Source organism: Eurosta solidaginis, chromosome 5, assembly GCF_040869045.1.
Source record: "Eurosta solidaginis isolate ZX-2024a chromosome 5, ASM4086904v1, whole genome shotgun sequence".
NCBI lineage: Eukaryota > Metazoa > Arthropoda > Insecta > Diptera > Tephritidae > Eurosta > Eurosta solidaginis.
Window position 1 is genome coordinate 160,665,093 of NC_090323.1, and position 21,820 is coordinate 160,686,912.

Here is a 21,820-nt window from a genome sequence, read left to right on the forward strand (position 1 = left end):
TACAACTATTCAACATATCCGAGGCTTTTGCCTAAAACTGTAAACAAGTTTATCTTATTTACATAAGAATTTTGCAAATTATTTTTGTTTGCTGTTTACTTTGATTCCATTTTAATAGATAACTAATTTAAATAATTAAAAAGTCCATTTTTTTGGTTTAGCATTTTTTACTAGATAGCGTTAGAAACAAGATATTACCTTTTACTGTCGGATCTGACAGAACAACTAGAAAATGTCTGTTTTAAACTACCGAGTGCCCAGTAGTTGAATTATAACCCGAAAGATGCAGATTTACCAGTAACAAAAAATTCTGGACTTCTGAGCATTGTCGGCTTCTTATCGGGAACAACCGATACCGAAAACTTATTATTTTGTTATCGGCATAACTTGTTATCGGTATGCCATCAGTTTCATAGCAGGTTGTTATGCCAAGGCTGCGGATGTGCCATCGTTTTTGAATTTCTGTCGTTATCTTCTTAATAAAAAACGGATAAGCCACCGATAATAAACATATAGCACGCCAATAACAAATTGTTTATAGTCCAATAAACTATATTTTCGATATCAAATCGATAATTGTTTAATAACGAATCCATAATTTTTATATAATAAGTCGAAAACTTGCCGATAGAAAATTGATAATAGTTTTTTATAACTGGGCGATATATTTATGATAAGTAATCTATATTAAGTCGATAGCTTTACTTAATTTTTTTTTTAAATCTTATGTTTTGCGTTAATTTTATAGAAAACATTGCGATACATAATAGATAACTTTTCGATTGTAACTCGATAACTTTAAGATAAGAAGGAGATAACACGTCGATAAAAAAATAGTAACTCATTGATGACTTCGATATCGAAAGAAAGTTTATAAGCGTCTTTAACCTCTCCGATTATTAGCAACACTCCCATAAAAAATATCCATTCGATATTAAATCGGTAGCTGTTAGATAACGAATCTATAATTTTTCTGTAACAAATTGATAATTTTTCGTTAAAAAATTGGTAAAATTGATAGATAATAACTGATGATAATAACGTTTTGAGAACTTTTCGATATCTTTGCCATATATGATATCTTTCGATGTATAAACGGTTATGATAACATATCGATACCTTAAAAAAATCGATGACCTTTCATAAAATAGTCGATACGTTTTCGATTATGAATCGATAACCTTTCGGTAACAAGCTGATAACTCGTCGATAAAAAATCAGTTACTCATTGATGATCTTGCTTTCGAAAGCTAGTTTAAAACACAACTATAACTTATCTACACCTCTTCGTTAATTGGTAAAAATCCCATAAAAATCGATATTGATTCAATATCAAAGCGATGTCTGATTGATAACGAATCGATATTTTTTCGATAACAAATCGATAAATTTTCGTTAAAAAATCTATACCATGTCGAAAGCAAATTATTTACTTTTTTGATAACTTATCAATATCTTTTCGATATAAAAACGAGTATGAGTCAATAACACATCCATACCATAAAAACAGGGATTTTTTGGATACATTTTGATAAAACATCGATTATAATCGATATAAATCGATAACAAGTAGATAACTCGCCGATAAAAAATCAGTTACTCACTAATGACCTTGCTTTCCAAAGCAAATTTATAAGGTGTCTTTAACGGGTCGATAATTGGTAACACTCTCATAAAAAATCGATATCTATTCGAAATCAAATCGTAAAAATGCGTACTATCGACGAAGACTTAGCAATTTTCGAAATTGATCTATCTGCGCAGCTATGGCAGATGTATACCTACAGCTTTCTTTCTTTGTATTTCTATTCCAAATAAAATAATTGTTTTTCAACTATAGAAAAATGAAAAGAATTAAAAAACAATAACTAACACAAAAACTATTGTTCTAGGCCTTTAGCTCAAATTCGAATCAAGAATGCTTAATTAGTAGGCCGATAAAAACAAAAACAATTATTAGTACGCACATATATTTATACATGAGCAAGCGGTAAATACTTCATATTTAGCTGTTTATTATAAGCGATAAACCATTCCCTTACGCATGCGATTAAGGCACAGCAAGTTTGTGTCTTAAGTCTTTTGTAATGGAGCAAAGGCGCCTAATTCGATTTCACATTTTTGAGAATGAGCAGCCCCCAATTTTATTTGTACGTAGAAAATAAGAACCTTTTATTGCCCTGTTTCATTCACACCCTCATAAAATGATTCCTATTTTGATATCTTACAAACAAACCCGTAGAAATAAGACTTTAAAACTTAAACACCAAATTATACTCGAATTTTTTCATATTGATGTTGTTTATGAAATTACTGACAAAAAGCTATTAATAAATAGCTGATTGAGCAAATTTCTATGAACACACATACACCTATAAATATATTTCTTAAAGAGTATGTGCAATTATTTGTAAATATGTATGTGTATGAAATGCATATATAAGTATCTATTTATATATGTGCTTGAGCATTGGAATTTTTGCAATTTTGTAACTTTTAAAGACCAATGTGGCCACTTAGTGAACCAGTCATCATTCAGGCAACAAATGTTGCTTCATACCATAATAAACAATGTATGTATATAGTATATTAGACTGGGTCGATTTCCAAACGATATAGCGCCATACGATTTTTCGATAGGAATTTTAAGGTTTTTTCCTTGACCTACTAAAAATATTTTCAAGCATACTCTATCCGACCCAAAAATGTACGCTAAAAACGTTGGCGATAACAGTTTTTTGAAAAAAAAAAAATGATTTTAGCGGACATTTTTGGGTCGGACATGGTATAAATAAAATTTTTTTTGGTAGGTTATGAAAAAAAAACTTTAAAAATCAAAACCAAAAAAACAAAGCAAGTAAAGGTGTCTAACTTCGGGTGTAACCGAACATTATATACTCAGCGTGAGCTTCAGTTGCATATTTCATTTCAGATAAATTACTTTTCTACATAACACATGGCACAGCCAGTTAAAAAAAATGTCTCCCATTTCCTCTTACAATAAAACTTGATAAGTGAAATATCATTGCTTCAAAACTATTTTTTGAATAACAATGTTTGTAAAATTTATTCTATCACAAGTGGGCGGTGCCGCGTCCATTTAAAAAAATTTTTTTTTTTAAGTTTTTTCAAGAGTCTCAATATCAGTCCACACGTAAAATTTCAACATTCTAGGTGTATTATTTACTAAATAATCAGCGTTTTTGTGTTTTCCAAAATGTTATATATATAAAAAGGGGGCGTGGTTATCATCCGATTTCGCTCATTCAAACCAATCTATTCTGGGTCCAGACAAGCTCGTGTACCAAATTTGGTGAAGATGCCTCAATATTTACTCAAGTTATCGTGTTAACGGACAGACGGCCTCGCGGACGGACGGACATGGCTCAATCAAGTTTTTTTCGAAACCGATGATTTTGATATATGGAAGTCTATATCTATCTCGATTCCTTTATATCTGTACAACCAACCGTTATCCAATCAAAGTTAATATACTCTGTGGGCAAAGCACGCTGAGTATAAAATACAAAAAAAAAAAAAAAAAATTTCTCAGGCTCGAAAATTATTTTTTTGGGTATGCGTAGTGGAACTTTTTTTCCTGAGCCCAAATTCTATCGGAAAATCGATGGCGCGATATCTATTAACTTTCGTACATACAAATCGACCCAGGTTAATATATATACACACAAGCAAACCCATAAGAGAATATAAGTACATTAATCTTCTACGGTCAAATGAAACAAACATTGCTAAATAGAGATGACAAAACAATAATTCATAGATAAGTCAGGTGAAAAACTGAATGAAATTGTGCTAACCCCTTATTAGTCAATTTAACGAACATAAATGTATGTTGGTATGTGTATGGTGTTGTAACTGCCCCCAAGGAAATTTTTTCGATTCTTATAGAAGACTTCTTATTTTATTTGCTCAAAAACATACTTCAGCACCCCATGAATATGTAACATGAAGAAAAAAAACTTCGCTGTGCGGTCCGGGGTTTGCGAAAATTGGAAATTTTGATTTAAAATTTTAAGAAGCTTCCCCATAACCCAGATAGCTAAAACTTTGAATGAAACTTCGGACTTTATTTGGTTGTGATATTAAGGATAAAAGAGTTTTCTATATGGGACAAGGGTCGAGATATATAGAGTTATTATAAAGTGCATTTAGAATTGTGGAATGCTGCGATCGATTTTTAAGCGACTACTAATTGAGCCAGAAAAATGAGAGCTTACACATGGTTGAAGTCACCTTGGGTATACAAAAAAAAAAAGAAAATTTAAATAGAAGATACAAATTTTGTAAGTACTTTCTTTATATAAATGGACTGGAAGAAATGAAAAATGTCTCTTTGCACAAAGATATAATCTGGTTTAACTTTGATATTAAAATTTTTAAGTATATATAAAAATAAATAAATGTAAGGCGCGATAACCTCCGAAGAGATCTAAGGCAGAGCTTTTCTTCTAATTTGCGTCGTACTTCTCTTGATTTTCCCTACAAATTGGCCGGACGGGATCTAAATGTTTTATGCCGACTCCGAACGGCATCTGCAAGGCAGATGAGTTTTGACTGAGAGCTATTCGTGGCAGAAATACACCCGGAGCGCTTGCCAAACACTGCCGAGGGGCGCCCCGCCTAGAAAAATTTTCTTCTAATCGAAAAACCTTGTTTCTAAAATTTTGATGTAGCTTTGCCCGAGGTGTGAACCCAGGGCATACGGTGTGGTAGGCGGGGCACGCTACCATCACACCACGGTGGCCGCTGAGAATGGAGAACAAATATATAAAGCTGGAGTGCAATAGATAGACTTTCGATATAATCTTTACGTAAGTGCGGAAATGTGCGCTATACCTTTATATTTTGGTTCACCATAAAAACCTTTACAGGGTTATGTTAAAATTAGAATACCAAAGTTAAAAAAAGATTATATCTTTGTTCAAAGAGACATTTTTCGTTTCTTATGGTCCATGTATATGAAGAAGTACTTTAAAACTGTTTATCTTCTTTATTCTTATTATTATTTTTTTCTTTTGAAAAAATTATGTTCCTAAATTAGACTCAATTTGATAGAAATTTTGGCGATTGAATGATCACTCCTATAATGAATTTTGGAATAATTGCAGAAAGGATAAAGCCCGGGTTTGGTACTTTGAATATTCTACTTTTCACCACCTGGAATGTTCATTCGCCCCATTGTGCGATGTACTATATTTGTTCTATCACACGGTTTATCTATAAGCAAAATAAGCAGCGTTGTTGTCGTATTTCTTAGCGCTTACAATCGCTTTTGCTATTTTTGCTGATTATGTCACATTATCTAGCCAAATTTTCGCATTATGCTTAGAATAGAGAAGGAAGATGATTTGGAAGTAAAATTTACTTGTGGTATAGTGTGCAATATAGAAACTCTTAATAATTCACATATTACATAATATATTAACCATTTTATAGTTTTTCGAAAGTGTTGCTCTAACGCCAAAACTGGTACACTAAAAAAAAGAACGAATGGGTGTTTTTAAGTGATTGTTGCTGGTCATTAAATGAAATGGCGTTCAATTCGCGGCATAATCCCGTAATTATGCTAAAAAGGATACAAAGTAAAAATGCAAATTAATACAATGCATAACATGAGCGGTTTGTTTAAAATATATGATTTGTCATGTTTAAAAATACGTTAAATATTTTTTAGTAATAAACATATGTATTTATTTTGGTTTTGCCAAAATTTGAATGTTTTTAAGCTATTGCATAGATTTTATCGCGGGCTTGGCGACTAAATCAAAAAAACCGTAACGGATATTTGTCAAAAAAGATCCGAAAAGGCTCGAAAAGGTTCGAAAAGATTCGAAAAGGTTCGTAAAGGTTCGGTGTTAGCAACAGGACAAATACATAAAATTGGTTCTCTATCATAAACAGCGGTGGGCACCACTACATTTACACGGTTACCAAATTGAGAATGTGTTAGTCAACACGAACGCGTAGCGAGCACGAAAGCAAAATCAATTATTTATTTAGTTTGATTTCAAAGCTTGAACGGTGAACACGTGTCACACGCACTCTTTGGTACTCTGTTTTAAGCGCGCGTGCGACACTTCCTCACCATACGACCATCGAAATCAAACTAAAAGAGCTGTCGTTGATTTTTACGAAGTAGCCATTGTGCTATCGCTTATCGTATACATATATGGTCGCTTACAAGTCAACCTAATAAAACCGAACTGCGTTGTTTTAGCGCACGCCAACAACCGGCGTTTTTTGCCCTAACCCAAATAAGCATGCGTTGCGACAATGTAAAGCATAGCCGGCCAAAAGTTGCACATTGTGCAATTTGAGTTCGTATTTTCACACATACACTAACGATGTGCGATCACGATCGTTTGCTTTCGCTTGTCACTCACTAAAATCAACAGTGAATGCAAAAGGAAAAGTCCATGGTACTTTTTGGGCACATAATAAAAACAATATGCTGCAATGTGGAAGTGACTTTTAATACGTTTTAGTTAGTATTATTAAGTTCCTTTGAACATACATATTAATATTGACAATTTAAATATTAATAATTAATTAATTATTAATAAATATTGACAATTTAATATAAGTAACTTTTTATACGTTCTACTTAGTTTTATTAATTTGTATACATTTTTTTTTATTGAATAACTTTATGTTTTGAAAATATACATTTCTATCTTTACATTTGCTTGGTTTTGTAGTTCTTTCTTAATGAAAAAGTGATTTTTTTAAGTAAATTTTGCATTGAAGAAACACCATACCTTCTTTTATAAAAACTTTTATCTGGCTAGCTCGACCTACACGTTCTTAGTTATATGAATATAAGTAAATATTGTTAGAATTAGCTTGAAATCAAATAACCAGAGTTGTTTTTAATTTCGAACTTCACAGTCCACATTTTCTTTTAGCACACTGTGGGGAGTTGTCACTCAATTTTTACACACACTTATGTAATTATTTTAGTATTTGTGTGGCCGGCTCTGATGTAAAGCATGTGTGCAAACGTCAAATCTAAATGTCACGCAGAACAAAAATTGGAAAACGAGTTAGGTTTTCACGCAGCAAATTCAATTTGAGTTGCTCTCATACAAGTTGTATGTGCATGAGACATTTTTGACAGAAAATCCTTGCGTGCGTTTATATTAGGTTGGCTTGTTAGCAGCCATCAGCAGGTGCTAAGCTCACGCCCACCCCGGATCATAAAGTTAAAGTTAAAGTTAAAGTGAATGTTAAACTTAAAGCGAAAGTTAAAGTTAAAGTTAAAGTTAAAGATAAGGTAGGTAGGTAGGTTGGGTGGTAGCTTCCCTGATGAGAGGAAGCTCACTTGGACAACATGACGGTCCGTTGTGATACCACATATAATAAACTAAACTAACGGTGACGTAGATATAACTACTTAGAGAATCGTTGGGTAGCAAAGTTAAAGATAAAGTATAAAGTTAAAGTTAAGGTTAAAGTTAAAGTTAAAGTTAAAGTTAAAGTTGAAGTTAAAGTAAAAGTTAAAGTGAAAGTTAAATATTAACCACTCATTTATTCAATAAAAGTAAAAAATTTGTTTTCTTATCGGTCACCACGCTTAAAAAGGTTAACTTGAATTAATATCAAAGACAAAACTTGAATTAATATCAAAGAAAACAAAATGTTGCATAAATATTATAATTGCATAAGTTGATAATATGCAATAGCTTTACCGCGGAAGTCCCCGAGTGCCACACGTCCTTTTTTTTATAATAAGAATATTAATATTAATGTATTTCATTGTATGTATTTCAAAGTTGTTAACACTGCCAGACGATTTAGCTATTCGAAACAATTTTGTTTGGCGATACCTGACGTCGTGAGTTTATGCCAACAGTCTTATATAACATTTACACAGGTCTCAAGTGCGTACTTCCAAATTAGTCATTTGAAGCGTTTACATTGGCCTCATTCGCATCTCGCACAAACTTCCCTGCAAAATGCTCTTATGTATTTGATTAAACAAAAGTACAAAAAAAAAAAGGACGTGTGGCACTCGGGGACTGCCGCGGTAAAGCTATTGCACATTATCAACTTATGCAATTATAATGTTTATGCAACATTTTGTTTTCTTTGATATTAATTCAAGTTTTGTCTTAGATATTAATTCAAGTTAACCTTTTTAAGCGTGGTGACCGATAAGAAAACAATTTTTTTACTTTTATTGAATAAATGAGAAGTTAATATTTAACTTTCACTTTAACTTTTACTTTAACTTTAACTTTAACTTTAACTGTAACTTTAACTTTAAATTTTACTTTAAATTTAACCTTAATTTTAACTTTAACTTTGACTTTAACTTTAACTTTAACTTTAGCCTCAACTTTAACTTTAATTTTTACTTTAACTTTAACTTTAACTTTCATTTTAACTTTAACTTTATTTTTAACTTAAACTTTAACTTGCGCTTTAACTTTAACATTCACTTTAATTTTAACTTTAACTTTAACTTTGACTTTAACTTTAACTTTAACTTTGACTTCAACTTTAACTTTAACTTTAACTTTAACTTTAACTTTAACTTTAACTTTAACTTCAACTTTAACTTTAACTTTAACTTTAACCTTAACTTTAACTTTACCTTTAACTTTAACCTTAACTTTAACTTTAACCTTAACCTTAACTTTAACATTAACTTTAACTTTAACTTTAACTTTAACATTTACTTTAACTTTAACTTTGACTTTAACTTTAACTTTAACTTTAACCTTAACTTTAACTTTAACTTTAACTTTAACTTTTACTTTAACTTTAACTTTAACCCTATAGAGTCCGAAATGATTGGCATATAGACAACACCGGCACCGCCGCAATCTGGATGACAGATGCAAACGCCAATATTGTGAACCGTGTTGCCGGACAAGGCTACGTCCGCCTAACTACGAATAATACCACAATAGTAAGCTGCTACTTGTCCCCGAATGATCCCATTCAAACGTTCAGGGAGAAGCTTGAACTTATTGAAGACGACCTGAGGGACTTAACTAGTAACCTGGTTGTGGCGGGAGACTTTAACGCAAGAGCCGTCGAATGGGGAATGCCGCAGACTAACACCCGTGGAAGGTTAGTCCTTGAGATGGCAGCCAGGCTCGGTTTGAACGTGCTTAACACTGGTACGACCCCTACATACCGACGGCCAGGCTTTGGATACTCGATCCCCGATGTAACACTAGTGTCAGAAAGCCTGCTGCTGACCGCTGCTGGATGGAGAGTCATAGAGGATCTGACTGGCAGCGATCACAACTACATCACTTTCCACCTAAACGATCCCGGTCAGAGGCAGATTCCGAACGGGCCACGCAGAACAAAAGCATGGGACGCATCCAAGGTCGACTCTGCCACGTTCTCCGCATCAGTACTGGGGGATGCCCGACGGATAATCAACAACTCCAGTCCGACGGAAGAGACGGTTGAAAAGACAATGAGCTGTCTTCGCCACGCTTGCAACCTCTCTATGCCACGGAGGGGAGTGTGGAGGGGTAAAAAGCAGGTATACTGGTGGAATAGCGAAATCGCGGAGCTGCGGAAAATATGCCACAGGATGCGAAGGATAGCAACTCGCGCGCGCGGCAGGCCTGAGGCTCTAGAAAAGTCGGAAGCGTACAAAGGAGCGAAGAAAGCTCTTAGTGCTGCCATTAAGCAAAGAAAGCTTAAGTGCTGGAAAGCGCTTTGCGAGGAAGTGGATCGAGACCCATGGGGGCAGGGATATAAGATAGTAATGAAGAAGTTCCGTCCGCCAAACCAGCTGATGGACGAGAACCAAATAAGGAACATTGTGGATGGCCTGTTTCCCACCCAACTGCCTAGGGAGGGCGGGTACGTTACCCATGAAGATCGCAACGTGGAACCATTCCAAGAAGAAGAGCTTAAAACTGCCGTGCGAACTATGAAACCTAGGAAAGCATCTGGGCCCGACGGAATACCCGCGGAGGCAATTAGACTAGCTGCAAACGACTGCCCAGAACTTATGTTGCACATGTACAACAAATGTCTCGAAGAAAGAATTTTCCCCACCATATGGAAGACAGCACGACTGGTTCTCATTCCAAAAGGGAAAGGAGATCCCAACTCTCCATCATCCTACCGTCCCCTATGTATGTTGGACACAGCAGGGAAATTGATGGAAAGTCTCCTGAAGCAACGCCTCACCAGAGCGTTACAGGACGCCGGAGGACTGTCGCCCAGACAGCATGGTTTTCGGAGGGGGCACTCCACAATCGATGCGATAGCAGAAGTTATAGACGCAGTCAAGAAAGCCGAGACAGCGTGCCACAGAGCAAGACCTATAGTGTTGCTGGCCACGCTGGACGTCAAAAACGCTTTTAACTCAGCTAGGTGGTAGGACATGCTTGAGGCACTAGAAAGCACTTTCAAAGTACCGCAATATTTATTAGAAATTTTGAGGGACTACCTAAGAGAGAGGTATCTAATATATGAAAGTACTCACGGTCAAAAAAAGTTAAAAATAACAGGTGGAGCAGCCCAGGGTTCGGTACTAGGTCCCGATCTCTGGAATATAACTTACGACAGTCTTCTTCGATTAGACATGCCAGAAAGCACCTTCCTCGTTGCCTTTGCAGACGACGTGGCAGCTGTGATAACAGCACCAAGCTGCGAGCTGGCACAGCTAAAATTAAACCAGGTCATGCGTAATGTAAATAGGTGGATGGCTGAGCACGGTCTCCAGTTAGCAACAGCCAAAACGGAGATCGTCATCCTCACAAAGAGACGTATTCCCACTACCAGGAACATGATGGTTGGGGACCAGCCAATAGAAACACTCGCTTCAACGAAATATCTGGGAGTGTGGTTAGACAGCAAACTCAACTTCTCGGATCACATACGAGGGGCCTGCGAAAGAGCTGCGCGCATAATAGCGCAGTTGAGTAGATTAATGGCAAACACAGGTGACCCAAAGCCATGCGCAAGGAAGTTGCTTGCATTAGCCTCAGATTCTATACTCTTATATGGTGCAGAAATCTGGGCGAACGCAATGAAATACCGGAAGAACCGAGTCGCCCTCACCTCGGTCCAACGCAGAGGGGCGCTGCGAATATCTTCGGCTTACCGCACGGTATCAGCTGAAGCTGTCCTGGTCGTTGCGGGAACCATACCGATATATCTTCTCGTTGAGGAAAGAAAAACAATATATGACAACGGATCGCAAGCAAGTAGAGCTGCTGTTGCCATGCAGGCGCGAGAAGAATCGATCCGACGTTGGCAAGATCAGTGGAGCAACAGCATCGTAGGAAAGTGGACTAGGGAACTAAACCCTGAACTGAATCCATGGTTGAAGCGACCGCACGGAGAGGTAGACTTTTACCTGACCCATTTTCTAACGGGACATGGCTACTTCCGCAAATACCTACACAGAATGGGTAAGGTTGATAGCCCGAGCTGCCTGTACTGTGGGGAAATAGACGATGTACGCCACACCTTCTTCGAATGCAGGCACTTCTCCCATCAGCGAAGGAGGGTAGAAGATGTACTTGGCGACCTATCCCCGGGCAGTGTCATTAATAACATGACCTGTCGAAGAGACAGATGGGATACGGTCAGCACATATGTGAGGCATATACTTACCAGTAAACGAGAAGACGGATGCCTAGCCCATTAGCGTGAGAGTAGCCATAGAGCTCACGTAGCGCGCACCCGTACCCGAAGTAATGCTAAACGCGGTCCCAGGTACGGGGATTAGCGCGGGCCGTGGGAGGTTAGGTTTTAGTGGGTAGGCCTTCATGGAAGAAGGGAGTCCTACACTCGGAGAGTCTCGCAGTGAGGCTTAAATATCCCGGTCAGTGCATAAATCATTTCCTCCTTCCACGAAACACAAAAAAAAAAAAAAAAAACTTTAACTTTAACTTTAATTTTAACTTTCGCTTTAACTTTAACATTCACTTTAACTTTAACTTTCACTTTAACTTTAGCTTTAACTTTAATTTCAACTTTAACTTTAACTTTAACTTTAACTTTAACCTTAACTTTAACTTTAACTTTAACTTTAACTTTAACTTTAACTTTAACTTTAACTTTAACTTTAACTTTAACTTTAACTTTCACTTTAACTTTAACTTTAACTTTAACTTTAAACTTAACTTTAACTTTAACTTTAATTTTCACTTTAACTTTAACTTTAACTTTAACTTTAACTTTAACTTTAACTATAACTTTAACCTTAACCTTAACTTTAACTTTAACTTTAACTTTGACTTTAACTTTAACTTTAACTTTAACTTTAACTGTAACTTTAACTTTAACTTTAACTTTAACTTTAACCTTAACTTTAACTTTAACTTTAACTTTAACTTTAACTTTAACTTTAACATTCACTTTAACTTTAACTTTGACTTTAACTTTAACTTTAACTTTAACTTTAACTTTAACTTTAACTTTAACTTTCACCTTAACTTTAACTTTAATTTTAACTTTAACTTTAACTTTAACTGTAACTTTAACTTTAACTTTAACTTTAACTTTAACTTTAACTTTAACTTTAACTTTAACTTTAACTTTAACTTTAACCTTAACTTTAACTTTAACAAAGAGACGGTTGAAAAGACAATGAGCTGTCTTCGCCACGCTTGCAACCTCTCTATGCCACGGAGGGGAGTGTGGAGGGGTAAAAAGCAGGTATACTGGTGGAATAGCGAAATCGCGGAGCTGCGGAAAATATGCCACAGGATGCGAAGGCTAGCAACTCGCGCGCGCGGCAGGCCTGAGGCTCTAGAAAAGTCGGAAGCGTACAAAGGAGCGAAGAAAGCTCTTAGTGCTGCCATTAAGCAAAGCAAGCTTAAGTGCTGGAAAGCGCTTTGCGAGGAAGTGGATCGAGACCCATGGGGGGAGGGATATAAGATAGTAATGAAGAAGTTCCGTCCGCCAAACCAGCTGATGGACGAGAACCAAATAAGGAACATCGTGGATGGCCTGTTTCCCACCCAACTGCCTAGGGAGGGCGGGTACGTTACCCATGAAGATCGCAACGTGGAACCATTCCAAGAAGAAGAGCTTAAAACTGCCGTGCGAACTATGAAACCTAGGAAAGCATCTGGGCCCGACGGAATACCCGCAGAGGCAATTAGACTAGCTGCAAACGACTGCCCAGAACTTATGTTGCACATGTACAACAAATGTCTCGAAGAAAGAATTTTCCCCACCATATGGAAGACAGCACGACTGGTTCTCATTCCAAAAGGGAAAGGAGATCCCAGCTCTCCATCATCCTACCGTCCCCTATGTATGTTGGACACAGCAGGAAAATTGATGGAGAGTCTCCTGAAGCAACGCCTCACCAGAGCGTTACAGGACGCCGGAGGACTGTCGCCCAGACAGCATGGTTTTCGGAGGGGGCACTCTACAATAGATGCCATAGCAGAAGTTATAGACGCAGTCAAGAAAGCCGAGACAGCGTGCCACAGAGCAAGACCTATAGTGTTGCTGGTCACGCTGGACGTCAAAAACGCTTTTAACTCAGCCAGGTGGGAGGACATGCTTGAGGCACTAGAAAGCACTTTCAAAGTACCGCAATATTTGTTAGAAATTTTAAGGGACTACCTAAGAGAGAGGTATCTAATATATGAAAGTACTCACGGTCAAAAAAAGGTAAAAATAACAGGTGGAGCAGCCCAGGGTTCGGTACTAGGTCCCGATCTCTGGAATATAACTTATGACAGTCTTCTTCGATTAGACATGCCAGAAAGCACCTTCCTCGTTGCATTTGCAGACGACGTGGCAGCTGTGATAACAGCACCAAGCTGCGAGCTGGCACAGCTAAAATTAAACCAGGTCATGCGTAATGTAAATAGGTGGATGGCTGAGCACGGTCTTCAGTTAGCAACAGCCAAAACGGAGATCGTCATCCTCACAAAGAGACGTATTCCCACTACCAGGAACATGATGGTTGGGGACCAGCCAATAGAAACACTCGCTTCAACGAAATATCTGGGAGTGAGGTTAGACAGCAAACTCAACTTCTCGGATCACATACGAGGGACCTGCGAAAGAGCTGCGCGCATAATAGCGCAGTTGAGTAGATTAATGGCAAACACAGGTGGCCCAAAGCCATGCACAAGGAAGTTGCTTGCATCAGCCTCGGATTCTATACTCTTATATGGTGCAGAAATCTGGGCGGACGCAATGAAATACCGGAAGAACCGAGTCGCCCTCACCTCGGTCCAACGCAGAGGGGCGCTGCGAATATCTTCGGCTTACCGCACGGTATCAGCTGAAGCTGTCCTGGTCGTTGCGGGAACCATACCGATATATCTCCTCGTTGAGGAAAGAAAAACAATATATGACAACGGATCGCAAGCAAGTAGAGCTGCTGTTGCCATGCAGGCGCGAGAAGAATCGATCCGACGTTGGCAAGATCAGTGGAGCAACAGCATCGTAGGAAAGTGGACTAGGGAACTAATCCCTGAACTTGATCCATGGTTGAAGCGACCGCACGGAGAGGTAGACTTTTACCTGACCCAGTTTCTAACGGGACATGGTTACTTCCGCAAATACCTACACAGAATGGGTAAGGTTGATAGCCCGAGCTGTCTGTACTGTGGGGAAATAGACGATGTACGCCACACCTTCTTCGAATGCAGGCACTTCTCCCATCAGCGAAGGAGGGTAGAAGAGGTACTTGGCGACCTATCCCCGGGCAGTGTCATCAATAACATGACCTGTCGAAGAGACAGATGGGATACGGTCAGCACATATGTGAGGCATATACTTACCAGTAAACGAGAAGACGGATGCCTAGCCCATTAGCGTGAGAGTAGCCATAGAGCTCACGTAGCGCGCACCCGTACCCGAAGTAATGCTAAACGCGGTCCCAGGTACGGGGATTTGCGCGGGCCGTGGGAGGTTAGGTTTTAGTGGGTAGGCCTTCATGGAAGAAGGGAGTCCTACACTCGGAGAGTCTCGCAGTGAGGCTTAAATATCCCGGTCAGTGCATAAAGCATTTCCTCCTTCCACGAAACACAAAAAAAAAAAAAAAAAAAAAAAAAAAACTTTAACTTTAACTTTAACTTTTACTTTAATTTTAACTTTAACTTTAACTTTAACTTTAACTTTAACTTTGACTTTAACTTTAACTTTAACTTTAAGTTTAACTTTAACTTAAATTTTACCTTAACTTTAACTTTAACTTTAACTTTAACATTCACTTTAACTTTAACTTTAACTTTAACTTTAACTTCAACTTTAACTTTAACTTTAACTTTAACTTTAACTTTAACTATAACTTTAACCTTAACCTTAACTTTAACTTTAACTTTAACATTCACTTTAACTTTAAATTTAACTTTAACTTTAACTTTAATTTCAACTTTAACTTTAACTTTAAATTTAACCTTAACTTTAACTTTAACTTTAACTTTAACTTTCACTTTAACTTTAACTTTAACTTTAACTTTAACTTTAACTTTAACTTTAACCTTAACTTTAACTTTAACTTTCGCTTTAACTTTAACATTCACTTCACCTTTAACTTTAACTTTAACTTTAAGTTTAACTTTAACTTAAATTTTACCTTAACTTTAACTTTAACTTTAACTTTAACTTTAACATTCACTTTAACTTTAACTTTAACATTCACTTTAACTTTAACTTTAACTTTAACTTCAACTTTAACTTTAACTTTAACTTTAACTTTAACCTTAACCTTTACTTTAACTTTAACTTTAACTTTAACCTTAACCTTAACTTTAACTTTAAGTTTAACTTTAACATTAACTTTAACTTTAACTTTAACTTTAACCTTAATTTTAACTTTCGCTTTAACTTTAACATTCACTTTAACTTTAACTTTAACTTTAATTTCAACTTTAACTTTAACTTTAACTTTAACCTTAACTTTAACTTTAACTTTCACTTCAACTTTAACTTTAACCTTAACTTTAACTTTAATTTCAACTTTATCTTTAACTTTAATCTTAACTTTAACCTTAACCTTAACTTTAACATTAACTTTCACTTTCACTTTAACTTTAACTTTCGCTTTAACTTTAACTTTAACTTTAACTTTAACTTTATGATCCGGGGTGGGCGTGAGCTTTGCACCTGCTAACAAGCCAACCTAATATAAACGCACGCAAGTCATTTTCTGTCAAAAATGTCTCATGCACATACATCTTGTATGAGAGCAACTCAAATTGAATTTGCTGCGTGAAAACCTAACTCGATTTCCAATTTTTGTTCTGCGTGACATTTAGATTTGACGTTTGCACACATGCTTTACATTGTCGCAACGCATGCTTATTTGGGTTAATGCAAAAAACGCCGGTTGTTGGCGTGCGCTAAAAAAACGCCGTGCGGTTTTATTAGGTTGGCTTGCAAGCGACCATATATGTATACAATAAGCCATAGCACAATGGCTACTTCGTGAAAATCAACGACAGCTCTTTTAGTTTGATTTCGATGGTCGTACGGTGAGGAAGTGTCGCACGCGCGCCTAAAACAGAGTACCAAAGGGTTCGTGTGACACGTGTTCACCGTTCAAGCATTGAAATCAAACTAAATAAATAATTGATTTTGCTTTCGTGCTCGCTACGCGTTCGTGTTTACTAACACATTCTCAATTTGGTAACCGTGTAAATGTAGTGGTGCCCACCGCTGTTTATGATAGAGATCCAATTTTATGTATTTGGCCTGTTGCTAACACCTAACCTTTACGAACCTTTTCGAATCTTTTCGAACCTTTTCGAGCCTTTTCGGATCTTTTTTGACAAATATCCGTTACGGTTTTTAGATTTAGTCGCCAAGCCCGCAATAAAATCTATGCAATAGCTTAAAAAAAATAGAAACTACAGAGTGGTTTTTTTTTATAACTTTCAGTTTGGCTTTAAAAAAACGCGCGAAAGCTGCTATTTAAAACTCTTGCACATCACTAAGATTATGATACGTTGTTAAACCATTGTGCTCTTGCCGGGTTTCTTTACGTAAGAAAATGTCAAAAGCGTGTGCGGCTCAGATGTGAGGATTGCATTTGCAGTCCGAATGCGATCAAATGAGTGATTTCGGAAATGCAATTTGTATGAGGGAATACGTCACCCAAATCACGAATTAATGTGATATTTTGACCTTTCTATTCAGGGACACCAAACATCTTTTCAATTGTAATGTTAAACCTACGCCTCTAACACCAACCTCGGTATGGCCCGCCCCTGTTGAAACTGCCAGTTTCCGTGGACTTCTGTAAGAGGATTTTGATGACAATTTGTGAGTAGCCGTGCCTATTGAATGGGCCGCAATAGTGTTAACACAACAACATTGCCTTAATTGCTGCTTGACTGTCAATATAAAAGTTAACACGGCTACTGTTTAAGCTATTTCTTATTTATCTCCCAGTGTTTCTACAGCTTTGTTTACCGCTAATACTTCCTCTGTTTATTTCTGGATCAGCACAGTATATCGCAGACCCTACTCCTTCCACTATTTTGGAACCATCTTTGTATTCATGTAGCCCTTCGTCCGCCATTTTAGCACCCCTGAGCGAACCATCTACATATATTGTGGCTTTAAGAGCCCCCTATAAGCGCAGATAGGGAATCAGGTACACTGTTCGCCCTGTAATTGATGAGGCTATACTACTAAGGCCTTATGGTCTGCGCTCAAGATGCCCCGAGGCACAGAGGCATGTTGCAGTTGTTAACGCTATGTTCTTTGCTCTTTGCCGCCAGGCCTACAGGTGGTGTTTGCAGTATAGGGACAGTTCACATTATTTAAACATTAAAAATCAAATTGTATGATACTAGGTAAAAGTAAACATTTTTGGGGTTTGCATATTGGAGGTGACTAAATATGGGGCCATCTTCCAGAGAAATAAATGTAGTCTCAAATAACGCTTCTTTGTTCTAGAGCATTTCTTATTTATGTATATTAGGAACGAGGTCTTACAGTATACTAATATACAGGTTTTAACATCAGGCTAGACAACCTGACTTGGGCTACGATGGATTGACGAAATTAAGGCATCGCAGATTATTATAAGTGTACAATAAAAGATACATGAAGGGCAACAAGAAACAGGAGCATAAGCGAAGAATGAGGAAATAGTAGTGAAGTATGAAGTGAATGAACTGAAGGGTTTAAGTAAAAAAAGGGCAGTGAAAATCAGCAAACAAAGTAAAAATAAGAAAAAAATATAAATAGAATAAAGAGCCTAGCATAAAGACAAATATACTAAAGACAAGCAAGGAAGTCTAAGTTCGGGTGAAATCGAACATTACATGCCAAGCTGTACACTTGAAATGCTGTTGTTGTTTGTTTTGTATGCTTAATAGTGTTACTAGGCTGCGCAATAATACATATATGTACATATGTGACCCGGCCTATAAAAGGGTGGCTTATGAGACTCAAAAAAAAAAAGAAAATTGTTAAGAAACTGAAGAAATGCATTGTTTATCTTTAACAGCTGTTTCCCGCAATTTCTTTTTTGAGTCATACGCCACCTTTTCATAGGACGGGTCACATATGGTTCTATCCAGGGATGCACCTTAACGTTAAGCTAATCGTTTATCAAAAAATTTCCACCGTTTCCGTTGAAACACTTCGAAATATTATCGATAAAGAAATTATCAAGATAAATTGTATCTCGTTTTTAACCGAAACGAAAAGCTTTCGTTAACGTTAAAAACGTTAACAAAAACGTGATACTTTATGTTTGAATTGTGCTGGCAATGCTATAGCCATGGTGAAGCCGTAAGGTGGCAACAACGAGCGCACATACACACACAAACTCTATGTAATTTGTTTGTGTAATTCGTTGGTGGTAATGTCAAAAATACTCTGAGAAATGTTCATACTGTCAAAATTCATGAGAAAAGTTGCAATCAGCTTGGCTAATGCTTTCACCTTTAATGACTCCGCCATCAATCAGCTTTGCCAGCATAGTTTGAAATTAATAATCAACATAAACGATTTGATTTCGTTTTGATATGGCAGAAAACGAAACGAAATCATTTCGTTAATTTGACGATTTTAACGTTAATAAACGAAACGAAATGACTTCGTTTCGTTTATTAACGTTGATTATCGTAACGAAATGATATCGTTTCGTTGGTTAAGCATGCCTGGTTCTATCCTGAACTAATTTTTCTTCGAGTTATGGCTCCCGAAAGATAGAAAATTGCTTAGTCATAAAAGGTGCGGTGCCACGCCCATTTTTTTTTAATTTGAAATTTTTCCTATTTATTGTTATAAATCCACCTGGGAAATGAAATACTATTGATATAAAGCTCTTTTTTGCAAAGATATAGCTTATTTTATTCGTCCACGACCCTTTTAAAAATCTTTTAATATAAAAGTGGGCGTGGTCCTTAACCGATTTCGTAAATTTTTCTTCAAAGTATTCCTTATAGTAAAGGCAACCTCACTGCCGAATTTTGTTACGATAGATTTAACGATTTTTGATTTATGATTAATAATATTTGTAAAATTAATTTTATCACGCGGTGCTACGCCCATTTTAAAAAATGTTTTCAAATTTTTATCAAGAGTCTCAATATCAGTCCACACGTCAAATTTCAACATTCTAGGTGTATTATTTACTAAATAATCAGGGTTTTTGTGTTTTCCAAAATATTATATATATACAAAGTGGGCCTGGTTATCATCCGATTTCGCTCATTTTCAATACCAATCTATTCCGGGTCCAGATAAGCTGGTGTACCAAATTTGGTGAAGATATCTCAATATTTACTCAAGTTATCGTGTTAACAGGCAGACGGACGGACGAACGGATGGACATGGCTGAATCAAATTTCTTTTTCGATACTGATGATTTTGATATGTTGAAGTCTATATCTATCTCGATTCCTTTATACCTTACAACCAACCGTTATCCAATCAAAGTTATAATACCCTGTGTACAAGTACAGCTGGGTATAAAAATATAAGTAGAAGTGAGAAAATTCATTTACAATGGTACTAATTATCATGATGATAGCAACAAGAGGGAGACTTATGAAAGGAAGGGCAAAACAAAGAAAATAAGGTAAAGAAAAATGAAAACAGTGTGGTAGAAGTCGAAAGGGAAGAGGTTGAAGATGACGGCAAGAACTGAAAAAAACGGAAACAGATAGAGAAATCAGAGAAAAATGGCAAAGTAAGATATGAAGAAAACGAAATAAGCAATAAAAGTAAGAGGGTAAAGAACAGGAGAAAAAGGAAAAGAAGATTGTTCTGGCTGCAAATGATCGTAACTTGTTACAATATTATGCATACTACAAAGGCAAAAAAAAAAATTTAAGGCGCTATAGCCTCCGAAGGGATTTATAGGCCAAGCTTCTCTTCCAGTTTGCGTCTTCCCCATTTTAAAAGTTTCCTACAAATTGGCGGGACCTACATATTTCATATAGACTCCGAACGGCATCTGCAAGGCAGATAAGCTTTCACTGAGAAGCGTTTGATGGCAGAAATTCACTCGGAGAAAATCAAAGGTATCCCGCAGCTTTCAAAAATCTTGTTAGTGGCTAGCCGTGCCCTGTCACCGCTTTTTTGATATCGAAAAATAAACGTATTGACGTTCGTTTAAATAAGAATGAGCCCGTTCGTTATTTCTGATCCACTCAGCGGTTTGGATTTTAATGAGCATTCCTTTTTCTTTGCTACATTCACTCAACGTATTTATTCGGTTATCTGAATATGAATCTGAAGCGTAGCAAATTATTTAAGAAGTCGTTTTCCTTAAAATTTAAGAATCAACTCATATGGCAGTTGGCTCAATTTGCTGCACAAAAAACAAAAATTTCTATTACACAACTCACGGAGACATGTTTGCTGTGTTGGCTGAAGGCGCCGAATACTAACCTTTTTTCTCTTGACGATGCTGCTGCTTCTCGATTGTGAAACCAAATTGATAAGGTCGTTCAGTTGATGCAGTTTCCGTATGAGGCAAACAGCAGAGCAATACCGTTAACTTCAAGCAAAAAAAATGTCACAATGAATATCAAAGAATTAACAAAAATTTACTTATTAACACAACAAATTACTTACGCATGCAACAAAGGACAAAGTCGGCACCAAATGTAACTGCATTTTGTATTGACCTTAATATTGATGAGTTGATAAATTAAGGTTGACCAAGTAACAGAAAAGTATGCAAGGATATTTTTTATATATTTTTTCCGAATTTTGTTTAAGATATTTGCTAGCTTTCCAGATGTTTGTGCAACATTTTTGATAACTTAACTGGGATTTTAAAAAGTTTTTCGTTTTTTTGAAAAAAATATTTTTCGTATCAATATTTAAAAGAATTTTTTTAACTTACAATTTCTTTTAATTACAATTTATTTATTTATTTTTTTTTTCTGCAACCACCCACAACTTGCACTGCACTTTAGACAACTATCAATAGCACCTTGTCACACTTTGCTGCAATTTTTTATGATGCGCCTGCGCAACCGTAGCTAACGTAAGCCAACACGCGGATACTACGAGCTTTGGGCGTTACAAAATAACATTTTACACCTGCGCGTCTATCTGTTTGTATGTTCGTATGTCGGTTGCTGAGAGCGTAGTCTTTGGCCACCGTTTTGAAACACACCTCGTTGTGTTCTGTGTAAAGTTGACAAAGTTAATAATATTAAGTAAACATTAGAAAATATTAGAATCGCGCCAATCGATGCGTCTTCGCCATCGTGACATATCAGCACATTCATTAATTATGCATGTAGTTGTGTTTATGTAGCCTTACGCGACTTTTTGCGTTTCTTTTATTGTTTTGCAGTTATTGTTTGGCGCACTCATACAAATTAAAAAAACAAGCAAGGAAGGCTAAGTTCGGGTGTAACCG

The 21,820-nt window shown here is 36.5% G+C and overlaps 1 protein-coding gene across 3 annotated transcripts in view; it reads right to left on the reverse strand.

Annotated features, from left to right (window-relative positions):
• l(3)mbn (lethal (3) malignant blood neoplasm) overlaps positions 1-21,606 on the reverse strand; it is a 46,496-nt gene extending 24,890 nt beyond the window's left edge. Inside the window, exons 1-3 of one of the 3 annotated variants that reach the window (XM_067792492.1) lie at positions 21,296-21,606; positions 21,022-21,074; positions 20,836-20,944 (exon numbers count right to left, since the gene is read on the reverse strand). In XM_067792492.1, coding sequence (XP_067648593.1) covers positions 20,836-20,944; positions 21,022-21,063 — 151 coding nt within the window. In that variant the 5' untranslated portion in view covers positions 21,064-21,074; positions 21,296-21,606. Of the gene's footprint in view, positions 1-20,835; positions 20,945-21,021 lie in introns of all 3 variants that reach the window. The other 2 variants (XM_067792491.1, XM_067792490.1) reach the window with 2 other exon arrangements.
• Positions 21,607-21,820: the final 214 nt, after the last annotated feature.